This window comes from Vulpes vulpes, chromosome 3 (assembly GCF_048418805.1).
Source record: "Vulpes vulpes isolate BD-2025 chromosome 3, VulVul3, whole genome shotgun sequence".
NCBI classification, from domain to species: Eukaryota; Metazoa; Chordata; class Mammalia; order Carnivora; family Canidae; genus Vulpes; species Vulpes vulpes.
The window spans coordinates 83,165,596-83,180,959 of NC_132782.1; the positions used below are offsets into that span (position 1 = coordinate 83,165,596).

The window sequence follows — 15,364 nt, forward strand, 5'->3', positions numbered from 1 at the left end:
TTCAACAAATATTTCCTCAGCATCTGCTTTGCTATATTCCAAGGGGGTAAGGCTCTCAAGACAACAACTCCAAGGAGCTTATGAGCTCATAACTTGCAATCAATTTAGAGCAGACATGGGTCTAAGAAGCTTTACCACCACATGAGAATTACAGCATCTGGGGGCCCCTGGGTGGCTCAGTCGGTTAAGCGTCTTTTGCATGGGTCATGATCTCAGGGTCCTGGCATTGAGTCCCACATCAGGTCCCTTGCTCAGCGGGAAGCCTGCTTCTCCCTGTCCCTCTGTCCCCCACCCCCACTTGTGCTTGCTCTCTCTCAGATAAATAAAATCTTAAAAAAAAAAAAAAAAAAGAATTACAGCACCCAGACCCACCTAGAATAGAGGCCTCTATATCATGAATTCCCTCATGCTTCCCAGAAATTTCTGGGTTTTCTCTGCTACTAATAATTTCACACACCACAGCCCATTACAGCCTCATTGGAACAGCTGCTCCTTAGCCTGGCAGCACCAAGGACAAGGGATGACCTCTCCCTTGGGTTAAGCTCCAGAGGACGAAGGCAGGGGTGGCTCCCTCCACAATAGCATTCTGCACCTTGTCCCCAAAGCTCACTCCACTTCTCTGTCACCCAGTCCTGGCTATCCTCAGATGATATCAACTCAGAAGAACTAGAGAAACAAAAAACAAAATTAAATGCACTCAATCAATCAATCGCCAAAAAATGACATCAAGCAGCAGCCAAGAAATGCAGAGACATGGGTGTGGTAGGTGAATGGGACCAAAATCTTCCTTGGTCAGGGAACTCAGACAGGCAGACAGTGGGAGGGGTGACTGACATATAGAAGGAAAAGCCACAGGGCAGTGAGGACAGGAGACCTATGACCCTCAGCCCCAAAACACATGTGACCAAATAGGCAGGCTCCTCCTCGCATGAAACCTTTTATTACAACAGCACACTGAGGGCCCAGCCCACTTCCCTGCAAACAGTCCCTGGGAGTAAGACTGGTCTTCCTTGGTACGTAGGACACAGCTTCATTGGGCGTGGGAACGGCTCCTCTCTTGGTCCATGAGAGTACCTCTCCCTTTGGCCAAGCCCTCTCTGAGGCTGGGGTGATTGATGCACGAAAGGCCTTCTCCTCTGGGGACCCCCAGACTCACACAGTCCACTTCAGGCACCTGCAGGTAGAGGAAGCCCAGGATGAGGCAAGGTTCTGGAAGGCCTGAGAAGATGTAAGGGAGACGATGTCTCCCAGGGGCCCGGGGAAGGTTCTGAGTTCACCTGGTCTCCTGGTGGGTGCCCAGACAGCGCACAGTGCAGTACCGAGCACCACAGCTGACGCACGTATACGGGGAGGGGAAGCCGCAGACAGCACAGAAGGGGCGCTGGGGCCGGGAGGGGGGTCCCGCACAGGCTGTCAGGTAGTTGGGGCCCTCGGCCACACTCAGGTTCTGCAGAGACAAGGGGAGGGCTCCAGAACTCCTCACCCACCCACATAACAGACACCTGCTCAGGACAAGGACCACTGTGGGCTCATTCCCTCCTTGTGGGGCCCTCCCAGGCCCTGGGCCAGCCCCCCTCACCTGCTCCTCCAGCAAGGCCTGAAAGTTCTTTCGGAAGCGAAGTTTAAAATGATCACCTCGAGTTTTCTTCTTCTTCTTTCCTACGGAGGATGGGCAATTCCAGTTTACCCTTGAATGCCAAGGGCGTTAGGGGCACCGACCTCCTCCACGCAGTCAAAAAATCTGTGTCTAACTTTCAACTCCCTACAAAACAACTTCAGATAGTCTACTGTTGACCAGAAGCCTACTGATAGCACAAGGGTGGTTAACACAGATTTTACACATTGTATGTATTACACGCTGTATTCTTCCAACAAGGCTAGAGAAAACCAACGATTAAGAAAACCATAAGGGACAGAAAACACCTTTACAGGACAGGACTGTAAAAAACCCACAAACAAGGGGGGACCCATACAGTTCAAACCTGTATTGTTTAAAAGTGAACTGCAGCTACTTGGCACATGCCAAGAAAGACACCATCTTTCTCTGTGCCATTGTTCCCAACACCCACATGTCCACTCCCTGCCCACCTGCTCCCCTGGGTTCCAAGATGGCCTCTCTCTACCCAGTGTGTCCCTCCCTTCACTTCTCCAGCCTGCACCTACATGCATTGCAAGCTCCCCTAAGGCTTTGTGTCCCAGCTGGAGGGGCTCTGGGAGCTCAGCACCTCCATGTTCTGTATTCTCAATCTGCTAGAGGCAGTGGAGGCAGAGAGGAGAGGGAGGCTGGCTCACAGTCACAGGAGCCAGTCCCTCCCTGGCAGAGCCAGTGGGGCTCCTGGGTCATCTGCCCAACCCCCAGCCCAATGCCCCGGGGCAGGCTCCTCCCCTTTCCTCTGCCCTGCATCCCCAGGCCCGGCCCCGCCCTTCCCCCCTCCCACCTCCTCCTCCACCCGCCTCACCCGTGTCTGCATCATCGTCAAACTGAGGCAGCCTTTTGCCAAGCTGGGGGAGTCCTGCGTGGGGATCGTCCTGGAAGTTGTCATTCTCCAAGGCCTCCAGCTGCCGGTTGATGCGGCGCTGTCGCGCAGCCCGGTCCAGAACCCGCCGCTGTCCAGGATCCTGGGAGCGAACTGGATGGAGCAGAGCCAGAGAGTCGTGGGGGCACAGGAGAGAAGCTGGGGCGTCCCCAGCCTTTCTTCCCAATTCCCAGACCCAACCAATGAAATGCCTCCTGGAGACCTCTCACTGCTGGCAGAAGTCACAAAACCGTGCAGATGGGGACCATTGTACACTCTGGGCTTCCAGCCTTCAGTGGACCTTAATGTCCTCACCTTCATACTCAGCAATCCCATTTCCTGCAGAAAGGACACTGGCCACCCACATGTAGAGACGCTCATCTTTCAGCCCACCCTCAAACATAATTATATGGGCACCTGCCTTCCCTCCATTCCAAATGGATACAACACCCCCCCCCCCAACTTCTCCCCGACTCCACTGGAGTTCTTTCCTCCCTCCTGCATCTGCAACCCCACAGGTACTTTCCCTTCACTGGAAAACCTGCCAAACTCTCACGTTGACCTTATGTCCCTGTGACTCATCTTTGAGAGAAGGGTCCATGGGATGTTTCATTTCTTCCCCTCCCATCTACTCCTCAACCTCCAGCAAACTGACTCCCATTCAGTGCGAACCACTCACAATTGGTGCCAAATTCACTGTGTATTTCTGCAATCTGCCTTTTATGACACCCTGAGACTCTGTCCACTGTTTCCCTCAGGTGGAAAGAATCCCCTCATTTGCTTCCTTGACATGACTTCAGGTTTTCCTTATGGTTATAGGCACTCAGTGAATATGTGTTTAATAAAGAAAGAGATATTTTGTGTAGAATTAATAGACCCCAGTGAACGGCTGGAGGGGTTTAAAATGGTGAGGTCAGCAAGTGATTTCCTGCAGTCGACTAAACATCCAACAGTTGTGGAGCTAAGGAGAAAGTTCAGGATTAAGAGAACCACTTTTGGAGTCATTTGCATCTGGGTGAGAGAGCCCTGTGTTTGGGTTCGAAATCCCAGGAAGAGTGAAAAGATTGAGACAGAGATGGGGACAGCCCTCTCCTTAGGGGGGTGACAGTAGGCCACATGAGAGGCTTAGAAGAGTAGCCAGAGATGGCTCCGCTGATACTGTAGCTCAAAATAGAATCTTCCCATCCAAGTCTGCTTCTCCCGCTGTGCACTGTTTAAGTGGAACCATCGACACAGACATCCTAAACAAGAAACCTAGGAGTTATTTCAGATCTCTCTCTCTCTTTATCAGGGTCTGATCATTCTACATTAAATATCTCTTTATTCACTCAACAAATATTTATTGAGTGCCTGTAACCATAATAATAGCATCAGCACCAGTGGCTAACGCTTACTGGGCATATACTACAAGACAGGCCCCACGCTAAGCACTTTGTATAAGAGCTTTAACCCTTTATCAACCTTAAGAGAGAGATATCATTATCATCCCCAGATCACTTAAGTTCAAAGGCTAAGAAGCATGTCCAAAGCTCACATAGCTTGGTCAGAATTCAAACCCAGAACTGCTCAGCTCTGGATCTCTGCATATTGCCTCTTTTCCAAGTGCCCAGCAGTGCCCTAGGCTCTGGGAACACATGAGCTTACAGTCAGGTGGGGAAAGCCAATGACCAAACAAACAAGCAGAGTACAGCACAGAATATGCTAGCACAAGGAAGTACAAAGTACGACAGAGCACATGTCAGAAACACCTAACTTGGCCTTGGGGTAGTCAAGATTCTCCAGAGTAAAGATTAGGTTGAGATCTGACCTAGAAGAAGAATAGAAGTTAGAAGAATAGAAGTTAGCTTGGTTGGGGGAGGTGGAAAGGTATGTCAGGTCTTCGTACCAGCACGAGAGAAAGGGAGATGGGATGGGAGACGGAGGTGCCTTCAATAAATTGTAAAAAGTTCAAGTAGGGCTGCTATCTAAAGTATATTGGGTGGGGGTGGGGGTACTGTGCGTATATAAAGTCAGGCTGACCATTAAGTCTTACCTTTAAGTATCTAAAGGAATTTGGATTTGGGGATTTACATTTTTAAAAAATATTTTATTTATTTATTCATGAGACACACACACACAGAGAGAGAGAGAGAGAGAGAGGCAGAGACACAGGCAGAGGGAGAAGCAGGCTCCATGCAGGGAGCCCAAGGTGGGACTCAATTTGCCGGCTCCAGGGTCATGCACTGTGCGGAAGGCAAGCACCAAACCGCTGAGCCACCCAAAGATCCCCGGATTTGGGGATTTACAGTGTGAATAATGGAAATCTGGCAAAGAGTTTTAAGAAAGGACTGACATGATTGGATCGACTGCAGTCAATCTGGCAGGGTGTTCCACCCACATACCTCTTTGTGTCTACAACGCCATCGCTCCCTAACTGGCCTTCCAGCCTCTACACCTGCCCGGTACAATAAGGTAGCCACGGGATCCCTGGGTGGAGCAGAGGTTTAGCGCCTGCCTTTGGCCCAGGGCGCGATCCTGGAGACCCCGGATCGAATCCCACGTCGGGCTCCCGGTGCATGGAGCCTGCTTCTCCCTCTGCCTGTGTCTCTGCTTCTCTCTGTGTCTCTCATGAATAAATAAACAAAATCTTTTAAGAATATAAAATAAAAGATAAATCTGTTTCGGTCACGCCTTTGCCTTAAAAGGACCTGTTGATGGTTCTCCACTGCCCTCTCCATAGAATTCAAACTCTCCAGCGGTGTACAGAATGCCCTTCAAGTGCACCTTTCCGCAGCCTCGAGACGCTCACTATTCCCCCGCAAGCCCCCAAATGTGCACTTGGCTTCCTGAGCGACTTGCTTTTTCTCGCTTTCCTGCCTTTGCACTGGAGGTTCACGCTGCCGGGAATGAGTCTCCGCGCGCCCGTACTGAGCGAAACCGTGACTCGACTTTTAGGATTCAGCTCAAGCTTTTTTCTCCCTCCAAGCCTTCCCGGTCCCCTCCGTCCCAGGAGCAGGGTTAGGTGCCACTCCTCCCCGCGCCCAGGAAGCTGTGCACCCCTCTGCCGCCGCACATATCGCCCTGAAATGCAGCGGTGGGCCTGCACGTCTGTCCCCGTCCCCGAGAGCCAGCTCCTCGACGATGATAGAGAACTTTTTCCTCTTTCCATCCCCGGCACTGGCACGGAGCATGCCAGGTCTGAGGGGCCACCCCGACGCCAGGACCCGAGGACCGGGGAAGGGCTTTGAGACTAATAACGAGTGCGAACATCAGAGGCCACGGTCTGGGAAGAGGTAGGAGGCCAACCGCCGGGGGCTCACATACCCGAAGTTTTCTTCTCCACCATTTCCACAACACACCTGACGGAAGAGCTTACTGCGCACGCGCGCTACACTATCCCGTGGAAGGGGATGGCATCACTTCCGGTAGCGCGTGCTGTTTGCGCGTGCGCAGAACGATCCAGAGGGCATGCCGCTGCGCCCACGCGTTACGTGGTGTTGCCTAGGAGACGAGAAAGCTTTCCGCCATATTTTATAGGGGCAAAACCACTTCCGGCCTGAGTGTGGTTGTGTATTTTGTGGGACCCCTTGAAATGGATCACCTTAAAGAGGTGGTGCCGGTGGTCCTTTGAGAAATGTCATTTTCCTTTCGTCCTTCTGAAGATGCCATCATCACAAAGGCTGCCCCTGGAGCTTCTCCCCGGGGCGGCTGAGGCGAGGGGCTGGACTTCAAAGAAAGTGGGCAGGCTCGAGTGGGCAAGCCGAGAGGCCCCGGGGACCGTCTGCGGAAACCTCGCCCCCCAGCGCCGCTGGGGCCGCAGACTCCTCGGCCTTCGCCCCTCTGGCCGCCCGCTCCTGCACTCGTCCCCGCTCCCCGCGCCCCCCCCCCCCCCCCCCCCGCACCGCCGTGCTCTCCCCGCCTTCCGTTCCGCCGCTCCGGGCAGGGCTGTGGCAAAGACCCGCCTCCGCATCCCGCCCGGCCTGCAGGGGGTCACTTCCCCTCTCCGGATTTCAGCTTCCTCGCGTGTCAGGCGGCGCTGGGCCCGGCTGGCTCTGGCCAGAGTCCTCGGCTCGGGATAGCCGGCCCGAGCCGCCGCCCCTCCGCCGCCTCCCGCCGGGCACCCCCTCCGCGGGCTCCGCGCAGCCGGCGCGCTCACGCCCGGGGACAATCCGAGCCTTGTCTGCGGCGCCGGCTCTCGAGTTTTCAGTAGCCTCGGGCTACGCCTTTTTTTCCAGGGCGGCGCCCAAGCCCCGCTCCTCCTCGGGGCTGGCCGCCCTGCGGCCCCGGCCGCGCTGCCCAGAACCCCTCCCCAGAGTTGGGATCCGCGCGCACAGCCCCAGCGCCCCGCGGGCCTGTGTGCCGTCTGCGCCGGCTCCCCGCCATGGCCTCCTCCGGCCCCGGACTCCGGCTCCTCCTGGGGCTCCTACTGCTGCTGCCGCCGCCGCCTACCTCGGCCTCCGACCGTCCCCGGGGCGGCGACCCGGTCAACCCAGGTGAGAGCCCCGGGAACGCCGAGTGGGTGGTGCCAAGTCTGCGTGCCCGCCCGCGGGGCCGGGGTGGGGGTCGAGGTCTGGAGGGGGTGCCGGCCTCTTCCACGCCCTGCGCCCTCCACTCGGCCAATCCCGCGGCCCCTCGCCCACTCCCCACCCTGAGCCGGGATTTCCAGCCTCCCCACGTGAACGGACCCCGAATTCCTGGGTGTCATTCCCATCCGCTCTCAGCTGGGGCCCAAGTTCCCCTGGTTGGGCCGAGTTTAAGAAGGAATTGGAAAAAAGCGAAGGACTGGAGCAGAGTCGTAGGGAGGCGAAGGGGGTGGGCGGTGAGCTGGGTGAGTGGGTTCTGAGCACCAATTCCGGCTGGTGACAGAGAAGCTGCTGGTGATCACGGTGGCCACAGCCGAAACCGAAGGATACCGGCGTTTCCTGTGGTCGGCGGAGTTCTTCAACTACACTGTGCGGGTGAGAGGAATGCCCTCCTTCCCCCCACCCCAGGGGTGGGCAGAGGACTGGATGTCCGGGGCCCCACGGTGAGCCTGGTCGGGAGGACCCAGCTGGCCGACTGAGCCCCTCCCTGGCATGGCGGGTCTCCCCCACAGACCCTGGGCCTGGGAGAGGAGTGGCGAGGGGGTGATGTGGCCCGAACGGTTGGTGGAGGACAGAAGGTCAGGTGGCTAAAGAAGGAGATGGAGAAATATGCAGACCGGGAGGATATGGTCATCATGTTCGTGGACAGGTGAAGAAGGGGCTGCTGAAGGGGAGGGGAGGAAGGGGCAGGCAGGAGGCAGAGGGCGGGGGTCAGGATACTGAGGTTCCTGCTGTCCTGTCGTGCCCTCTTCCTCGCCCAGCTACGATGTGATTCTGGCTGGCAGCCCCGCAGAGCTGCTGAAGAAGTTCGTTCAGAGTGGCAGTCGCCTGCTCTTCTCCGCTGAGGGCTTCTGCTGGCCCGAGTGGGGGCTGGCCGAGCAGTACCCTGAGGTGGGCACAGGGAAGCGCTTCCTCAACTCTGGTGGTGAGTGGCAGAGCACCCGAGGCAGAGGGAAAAGAGGTGGTGGGGCATATAGAGGGGCATATAGAGCATTCCAGGTGCTGAGGGCCAGAGAGGGAGTGGGACTGGGCCCTGGGGCCTTGAGAATCCTGGAGTCAGCACCTGCCCACCCATCCCCTGCAGGATTCATTGGCTTTGCCCCCACCATCCACAAAGTGGTCCGCCAGTGGAAGTACAAGGATGACGATGACGACCAGCTGTTCTATACTCGGCTCTACCTGGACCCAGGGCTGAGGGTAGGGAAGGCTGGAGGGGGGCTGTCCAGCCTCGAGCTGAAGGGGAGAGGAGAGGGTAGGGCTTTTGGGAGAATGTAAAAGGAGTGGTAAGTGCTGGCCTACCTCCCTCCATAGTGACCTGCCCCATCTCATCCCATCTAGGAAAAACTCAGCCTCAATCTGGATCATAAATCTCGGATCTTTCAGAACCTCAATGGGGCTTTAGGTGAGAACAAAGGGCTCTACTTCTGTCATTTTATTTAACCCTTCAAAGGGAAGGTCTGGGCTTACCACCTGTTACAGGGAGGAAAGTGCCTCTCTGAGGGACTGGTGACTTACCCAGGAACTCCCCCCAGGGTGGCCAGAGCCTGGTCAGAACTCTCGGGAGAGAGACAGAACCCTACCCTAGAGCCACAGTCCTTCATCCTCTAGAGAAGCCCTCCCAGGTTCCCCCACCCAACCGCATCCCATACTTAGAAGCATCATTGCTTGGCAGCTTTGAGAGGAAAGGAGTGTAAAGCAGGGCCTTTCTTCCCCAGATGAGGTGGTTTTAAAGTTTGATCGGAATCGTGTGCGGATCCGGAATGTGGCCTACGACACACTTCCTGTTGTGGTCCACGGGAATGGTCCTACTAAGGTGCTCCAATGGCTTATACCCTCCACCCTTGCCCCCTGCCTACCTCTAGCCCTTCCAAGCCCGTCCTCCCTAACCCCACCAGCAGCAGAGGTGCTGGGAGAGGTGCTAAGTGTCCATCTCTCCCCTTCCTGCCCTGTCCCCTGCCTGTCCACCTGACCTCCCTCACCTCTGCTGCTGGACTCCTTGGCTTCTACCTCTTACTGCCTCTCCCAACAGCTCCAGCTGAATTACTTGGGAAACTATGTTCCTAATGGCTGGACTCCTCAGGGAGGCTGTGGGTTCTGTGGCCGGGACCGGAGGACACTCCCGGGGGGGCAGGTGAGGAGGGGTGCCAGGGTGCTGCAGGACCAGGCATCAAGGCAGAGGGCACAGGGAGAGCCTGCTGGGCAGCCAGTGCGTGGGGAGCTCCTGGGGATTCCCAACCTGCCAGGGTGGTAGAGGACACACTGGTCTGGGGGCCTGGGCTCCTCTGAGCCCGATCATGTCGTCATGTTGTATCTTCCAGCCTCCCCCCCGGGTGCTTCTGGCTGTGTTTGTAGAACAACCTACCCCATTCCTGCCCCGCTTCCTGCAGCGGCTGCTGCTCCTGGACTACCCCCCTGACAGGGTCACCCTGTTCCTGCATAACAACGTGAGACACTCTGACAGCCTCTCCCTTGTACACCCTCCCAAGGAACTCTGCCCCTACCTGGTCTGGAACTCCCACCCCCCACCCCCACCCAGACTCCTTCCTTACATCCTTCCCATCCACCTCCTTCCCCTTCCTGTCCCTCAGGCACCATTTTTCTTACCCTCTCTAACCCCTCTCTCCCATCTCCAGGAGGTGTACCATGAGCCCCACATCGCAGACTCCTGGCCCCAGCTCCAGGACCACTTCTCAGCTGTGAAGCTGGTGGGACCAGAGGAGGCCCTGACACCAGGCGAGGCCAGGGACATGGCCATGTGAGTGAGCACTGGGTGGGGAGGATGGGCAAGGGTGAAGGGGTGCTCCGTGCAGCATGGAGCCTATGCTCGGCCTCCACAGGGGCGCCCTCCCAGCCAGGAGAACCTGGGGTCCTGGGGAAGCAAGCACAGCACCCCCCAGCACTCCCAGCCTTCCTCTTCTCCTCTTGCTGGTGCTTCTACCCACTTTCTTGCTCTCCTCGACAGGTGGGGGAGTTCTTCCACTTACCACACAGTCCCTTCCTTCCCCCACCTGCTCCCGTTTCAGCTCAAGTGTTCGTTGATCTATCACCTCCAGGGACAGTTGTCGGCAGGACCCAGAGTGTGAATTCTACTTCAGCCTGGACGCTGATGCCGTCATCACCAACCCGCAGACACTGCGCATCCTCATTGAAGAGAACAGGTCACTTGCCCCGCTCAGCCCGAGGGCCCCCAAATAGTCTCCTGGGAGCCTCCACCTCCTTCCCGGGCCCAGGGCTCACCTCTGCCTGTCCACAGGAAGGTGATAGCGCCCATGCTGTCCCGCCACGGGAAGCTGTGGTCCAACTTCTGGGGAGCCCTGAGCCCCGATGAGTACTACGCTCGCTCGGAGGACTATGTGGAGCTGGTACAGCGGAAGCGAGTGTGAGTCCTGCCAGAGGGCTGCAACCCCTTTTGTCTGGCCTGGGGGAGGAGACCATAAACACCTGCATGCTCCCCTGTTTCCCTGCTCTCGGGGGTCCAGAGTGGCCACCAGTCAGAAGTGCCACCCCTGCAGAGTTGGGGCTGACTATGGAGCAGACAGAGGTGTTGTGACTAGCAGTGCTTAGCAGGGAAGCGACTGGACCTTTTGCCCTGGAGGGTGGGGTGGCCTGAAGGAAGGGGTTCCTGGGTTGAACCGGGCAGAATTTGGGGGAGAGGGCCACCCACTGATCTGACCCCAGCGTGGGTGCCTCCAGGGGCGTGTGGAATGTGCCCTATATATCCCAGGCATACGTGATCCGTGGTGAGACCCTAAGGACAGAGCTGCCCCAGAGGGAGGTGTTCTCAGGCAGTGACACAGACCCAGACATGGCCTTCTGTAAGAGCCTGCGGGATAAGGTGAGTGGTGCCTGGGCGCCTAAAGCTGGGGTGCAGAGAAGCAGCCATCCATGTCTCCTCACACCCTCCCCTCCACCCCAGGGCATCTTCCTCCACCTTAGTAATCAGCATGAGTTTGGCCGCCTCCTGGCCACTTCCCGGTATGACACAGACCATCTGCACCCGGACCTCTGGCAGATCTTCGACAACCCCCTGGTGAGAGCCAACTGCTTGCTCAGAGAACGGGACATGCCCTCCACTCTGGGAGGATGCAGGCATCTGCACACATGTACAAGCGCTTGCTCCCAAGTTCAGCAACTGTGTGGGGAGAGGTGGTTGTGGTACTGGGGCTTCCTGAGTGGGAGCTGAGGGAGTGAAGAGGGCACCCATGGAGGTGTGTACCCCTCCCTCTCCCCCAGGATTGGAAGGAGCAGTACATTCATGAGAACTACAGCCGGGCCCTTGAAGGGGAGGGGCTCGTGGAACAGGTGAGCCCCATGTAGGACCCCTGACCCCCTGAGTCCCCTGCCTGGATTAGTCATTTTCAAACCGACTTCTCTTGGGTGTCTGAGGGTTTTCTGCTCAGGCAGATAAAGGTGGAGGCCCAGCAGATAGGCCTTCGGCTCCCCACCCTGCCACTGATCAGAGCAATCCTCTCTTGTTGTTGGGCCTATTGGTATTATGGGTGGCATGACAGTTTTGTAAAGCCCCAGCAGCCATCTGCCATTTGTACTTTTTCCGGTGCCACACCTGCCTTCCATGGCCCAACCTTTCCTGGCTAGCCCCCATGCTCAGAGTCCCAATCCCCGAGCTTCTCCCATCTCCTGGCTTCCTTTTCTGTTCCCTGCTTGCTTGCTTGCTTGCTTGCTTATTTATTTATTTATTTATTTATTTATTTATTTATTTATTTATTTTATTTGCTTACTTACTTATTTAATATTTTATTTATTTATTATTTTATTTTGTTATTTTATTTTGTTATTTTATTTATTTTATCTTATTTTATTTTATTTTATTTATGAGAGACATAGAAAGAGAGAGAGGCAGAGACATAGGCAGAGAAAGAAGCAGGATTCCTGTGGGGAGCCCAATGTGGGACTCAATCCCGGAACCCCGGGATCACGACCTGAGCTGAAGGCAGACACTCAACTGCTGAGCCACCCAGGCATCCCTGCTCCCTGCCTTTACTCCCGTCGGTTGGCTGCTTTGCTCCCCAAGAGGTCTGCAAGAATCTCCCCTGGCCCTGTTCTTGCCCTGTCTGTCCTCAGCCGTGCCCAGATGTGTACTGGTTCCCCCTGCTGTCCGACCAGATGTGTGACGAACTGGTGGAGGAAATGGAGCACTATGGCCAGTGGTCAGGAGGCCGGCATGAGGTGAGAGGGGCTGGGGCAGGGAGGACTCCCCACCCCCTGGGGCAAGGAAGGTGCAGCTGTGATGAAGGGAAATGGAATCATGAGAGTCGGAGCAGGGTGGGGCCCCCAGAGTGCTGGGGACCCAGAGGGGGCACAACTGCATGCATGCATTCATTCAGAAACTCCTTACCAGGCAGGCAGGTCTGCGACGCCCACCAGTGAACTGGGCGCTCTGGTGTACTGAGCACCTGCTTGAGCCCTGCCCTCCTTCCTGCACCTCACCTGCTATAGGCAATAGCAGGAGCCCTACTCCTGAAGGTTGTGATGGGCAGCCCAGATGCTCTAGGAGTCACAGGAGGGGCCCTTGGCCTGGATGTGGGGGGTGACCAAGGGGCTTCCCAGAAGAGGTACCATCTTCAGGGCGAGTTAGAGAGAGTCAGGTAGAGTGGTCGAGGCTCCTAAATGCACGTCACACAAGCTTTCGGGCCTCAGAGCAGGGGGGAGCGGCTGGCATGGCCCTATTTGGGCTCAGTGCCCACTGCCCACAGGACTCAAGGCTGGCTGGAGGCTACGAGAATGTGCCTACTGTGGACATCCATATGAAGCAGGTGGGCTATGAAGACCAGTGGCTGCAGCTATTGAGGACGTACGTGGGCCCCATGACAGAGAGCCTGTTCCCAGGCTACCACACCAAGGTGGGCTGCCACCCCTGCCTCCTCCCACACCCCAGTCCTGGCTGGAAGTCTGCACATGGTGCCCCTTCAGCTCCTGTAGCATCCGGAGTCCTGAGGGAAGGGATACCCCAGGACGGCAGCCCCCCGGGGAGTTCGCAGGATACCCCCGAAGGGCCAAGATCTCTGCAGCCCTCCTCCCCTCCTCCCACTGGGTTGAGGCTTCACTTCCTCAGAAGCGCCCCTGCCCACCCTGTGACCTCACGGCCATCCCTCCCACCTCTTCTCTCGTGCCCCCCACAGACCCGGGCAGTGATGAACTTTGTAGTCCGCTACCGGCCAGATGAGCAGCCCTCTTTGCGGCCCCATCACGACTCATCTACCTTCACTCTCAACGTGGCCCTCAACCACAAGGGCCTGGATTATGAGGTGAGCCCCGAGTGCCCTCCCCCGTCAGGGCACCAGCAGGGCCTCTCCACACACGCACATACACACTTGAGCCCTTGGCCTCCTGACAACCCCTACACACCTCAGGCACCTGCCCCTGGCCTGTCCTCTTCTTGGTTCCAGTTACTTCGCCTGCACCACCTCCCTGACCTCTTTCAGGCTATGTGCCTTGCCACCACCCCCCACCCCAGCCCACCCCAGTGCCTCTCTTGTATGCTGACACCCCAAGCCCCCCATCCAGCCTCTCACCCCCCTGTGCCCCCCGCCCCCCATCTACTGATTTGCCCACTTCCATTCCTCCGTCTCTTCCAGGGAGGTGGCTGTCGCTTCTTGCGCTATGACTGCATAGTCTCATCCCCACGGAAGGGCTGGGGGCTCCTGCACCCTGGCCGTCTCACCCACTACCACGAGGGGCTGCCCACTACTCGGGGCACTCGCTACATCATGGTGTCCTTTGTCGACCCCTGACACTCAACCACTCTGTCAAACCTTTGCTGCCGCTGTGCCTTCCTGCACCCCCCTCCTTGGAAGGGGGTCTGTCTGGCGCCTCCCTTCCTGAGCAGATGTTCAGTGTGCCTGGGACTGAATGTGTCGCCTCCCCACCCCAACACACGGCCCTCTCAGGAAGCTCCTGGAGCCCCCATGCCCCTCCCCATGGTCCCCAAAGGTTCCTGGGGAGAAGGCTTCTGGGGGCTCCCCATACAATAAATTATTGTTTCTCAGCCTCCCTCCCATAAAGGAGGATTTGTAACTCTTGAGTCTGTGTATGTCTTTCACCTCCCCACTGAGCCTGAATCCCTCCTGCCACCAGAGCGGAGGGAGTTACCCCACAGAAAAAGAACAGAGGGGAGAAGGCAGAAGCAGATGGTAGAGCAGTGTGGGAACTTGGAAGCTTCCCTGGGTCCCATTTCTGGAGGTAGGGGTAGCATGGGGAGCCTGAGAAGGGCCAGGCCCCAAGGACTTCACCTAGATTTAGGTGGAAGCCTACCCCCACTCTCCCACCAGACTCAGCCTCTTCTCCCTGACTCTCTTGTCACTTGAGGGCATCTGTGGGATGTCAGAGCCCTGTGCGGGGCTCTGGGGCCAGTGCAAAGGGAAGGAAGGCCCCCTGGAAGCATGTGTTCTAAGGGGACACAGGAGGCTTCTAGGACTCCAGCTTTTGGTTAGGGAGGATCAGGAAAGCCCTAGAGAGTCATCCCAAGAAAGCTTCCTGGAAGAGGAGAATGTGAAGCATCCTTGAAAAAGAGGCTAGACCTCCTGAGAGCTGATGTGGCCTCCAGCCTCTGCAAACAGGTGCCCTGGGGACTGCAGGCCATGTTCCTTTAGCTTGGTCCTTTCCAGTTCCTTTTCCAGCCTACCTTGCTGGTTTCTCTCCCAACTGGTCCCTTGCAGAAGCCTTTTCAAAACCAAATGGCCTGTTCCTGGATCCCAGGGCACTTCTCGCCTCCGACACCTAACTTACCATCCACACCTTCCTCCCTACTGCTTGGACTCCCAGGAAAACCTCCTCTATGAAGCCTTCCTTCATAGACTGTAGACTGGGCATCTCTCTGGCCTGTGTGTCTCACCTGGGTCTCCCTGCAGGTGGAAGTGGGCTGATCAGGGACAGGAGAAAATACCTCCTTGGGGGGTGGCAACCCACATGAGAGTGAAGCGGGAGACAGGGATAGAAAGGGGGTGCCAGCCTGAGCAGCACTGGACGCTGGCTCCTCCTGTCTCCTGGAGCTCCTCCTGTCTCCAGGAGGAGGAGTAAATGAAGGAACCATTCATTTACTGAGTGCTCCTAGCTGCTGGGCATCTGTCACAGGGGCTCTGCTTATGAGAGCAACAGCTGTCTTCTCATTGCTCACAGCTGGGCCAGAAAATTGCCATGAAGGAGGGAAAGTATTTTATGCCAGGAGAGCATGTGACCGAGGCACCTAATGGGGTGTGTGTCAGTCATACCTAGAGAAATGATGTTCCCTGACCCCGAGACGGTACTGGCTTCACAGCTCTGGCCAGT

The 15,364-nt window shown here is 56.8% G+C and overlaps 2 protein-coding genes across 7 annotated transcripts; one reads left to right on the plus strand and one right to left on the minus strand.

Moving 5' to 3' along the window:
* Positions 1-918: 918 nt before the first annotated feature.
* Positions 919-5,918, minus strand: ZNHIT1 (zinc finger HIT-type containing 1). 2 transcript variants are annotated; one of them, XM_026019533.2, is made up of 5 exons: positions 5,820-5,917; positions 2,460-2,630; positions 1,580-1,659; positions 1,278-1,447; positions 919-1,174 (listed from the first exon to the last, which is right to left on the minus strand). In XM_026019533.2, the coding sequence occupies exons 1-5, from the start codon at positions 5,839-5,841 to the stop codon at positions 1,153-1,155; spliced, it is 465 nt and encodes a 154-aa protein (XP_025875318.1). In that variant the 5' UTR covers positions 5,842-5,917; the 3' UTR covers positions 919-1,152. The 2 variants fall into 2 exon arrangements, with proteins under 2 accessions (XP_025875318.1, XP_072609066.1); XM_072752965.1 differs by lacking the exon at positions 1,278-1,447 and having other exon boundaries at positions 5,820-5,918.
* Positions 5,919-5,988: 70 nt separating this feature from the next.
* On the plus strand, positions 5,989-14,113 carry PLOD3 (procollagen-lysine,2-oxoglutarate 5-dioxygenase 3). 5 transcript variants are annotated; one of them, XR_003238208.2, is made up of 19 exons: positions 5,989-6,988; positions 7,362-7,453; positions 7,591-7,727; positions 7,840-8,003; positions 8,163-8,275; positions 8,417-8,480; positions 8,794-8,891; positions 9,108-9,209; positions 9,397-9,522; positions 9,712-9,833; positions 10,132-10,236; positions 10,332-10,457; positions 10,772-10,913; positions 10,995-11,108; positions 11,312-11,380; positions 12,161-12,265; positions 12,777-12,939; positions 13,219-13,344; positions 13,675-14,113. XR_003238208.2 is itself a non-coding variant. In XM_026019532.2 (19 exons), the coding sequence occupies exons 1-19, from the start codon at positions 6,877-6,879 to the stop codon at positions 13,828-13,830; spliced, it is 2,220 nt and encodes a 739-aa protein (XP_025875317.1). In that variant the 5' UTR covers positions 5,989-6,876; the 3' UTR covers positions 13,831-14,113. The 5 variants fall into 5 exon arrangements, 3 of the variants coding, with proteins under 3 accessions (XP_025875317.1, XP_072609063.1, XP_025875316.1); XR_012000526.1 differs by having other exon boundaries at positions 12,777-12,852; XM_026019532.2 differs by having other exon boundaries at positions 12,793-12,939.
* Positions 14,114-15,364: the final 1,251 nt, after the last annotated feature.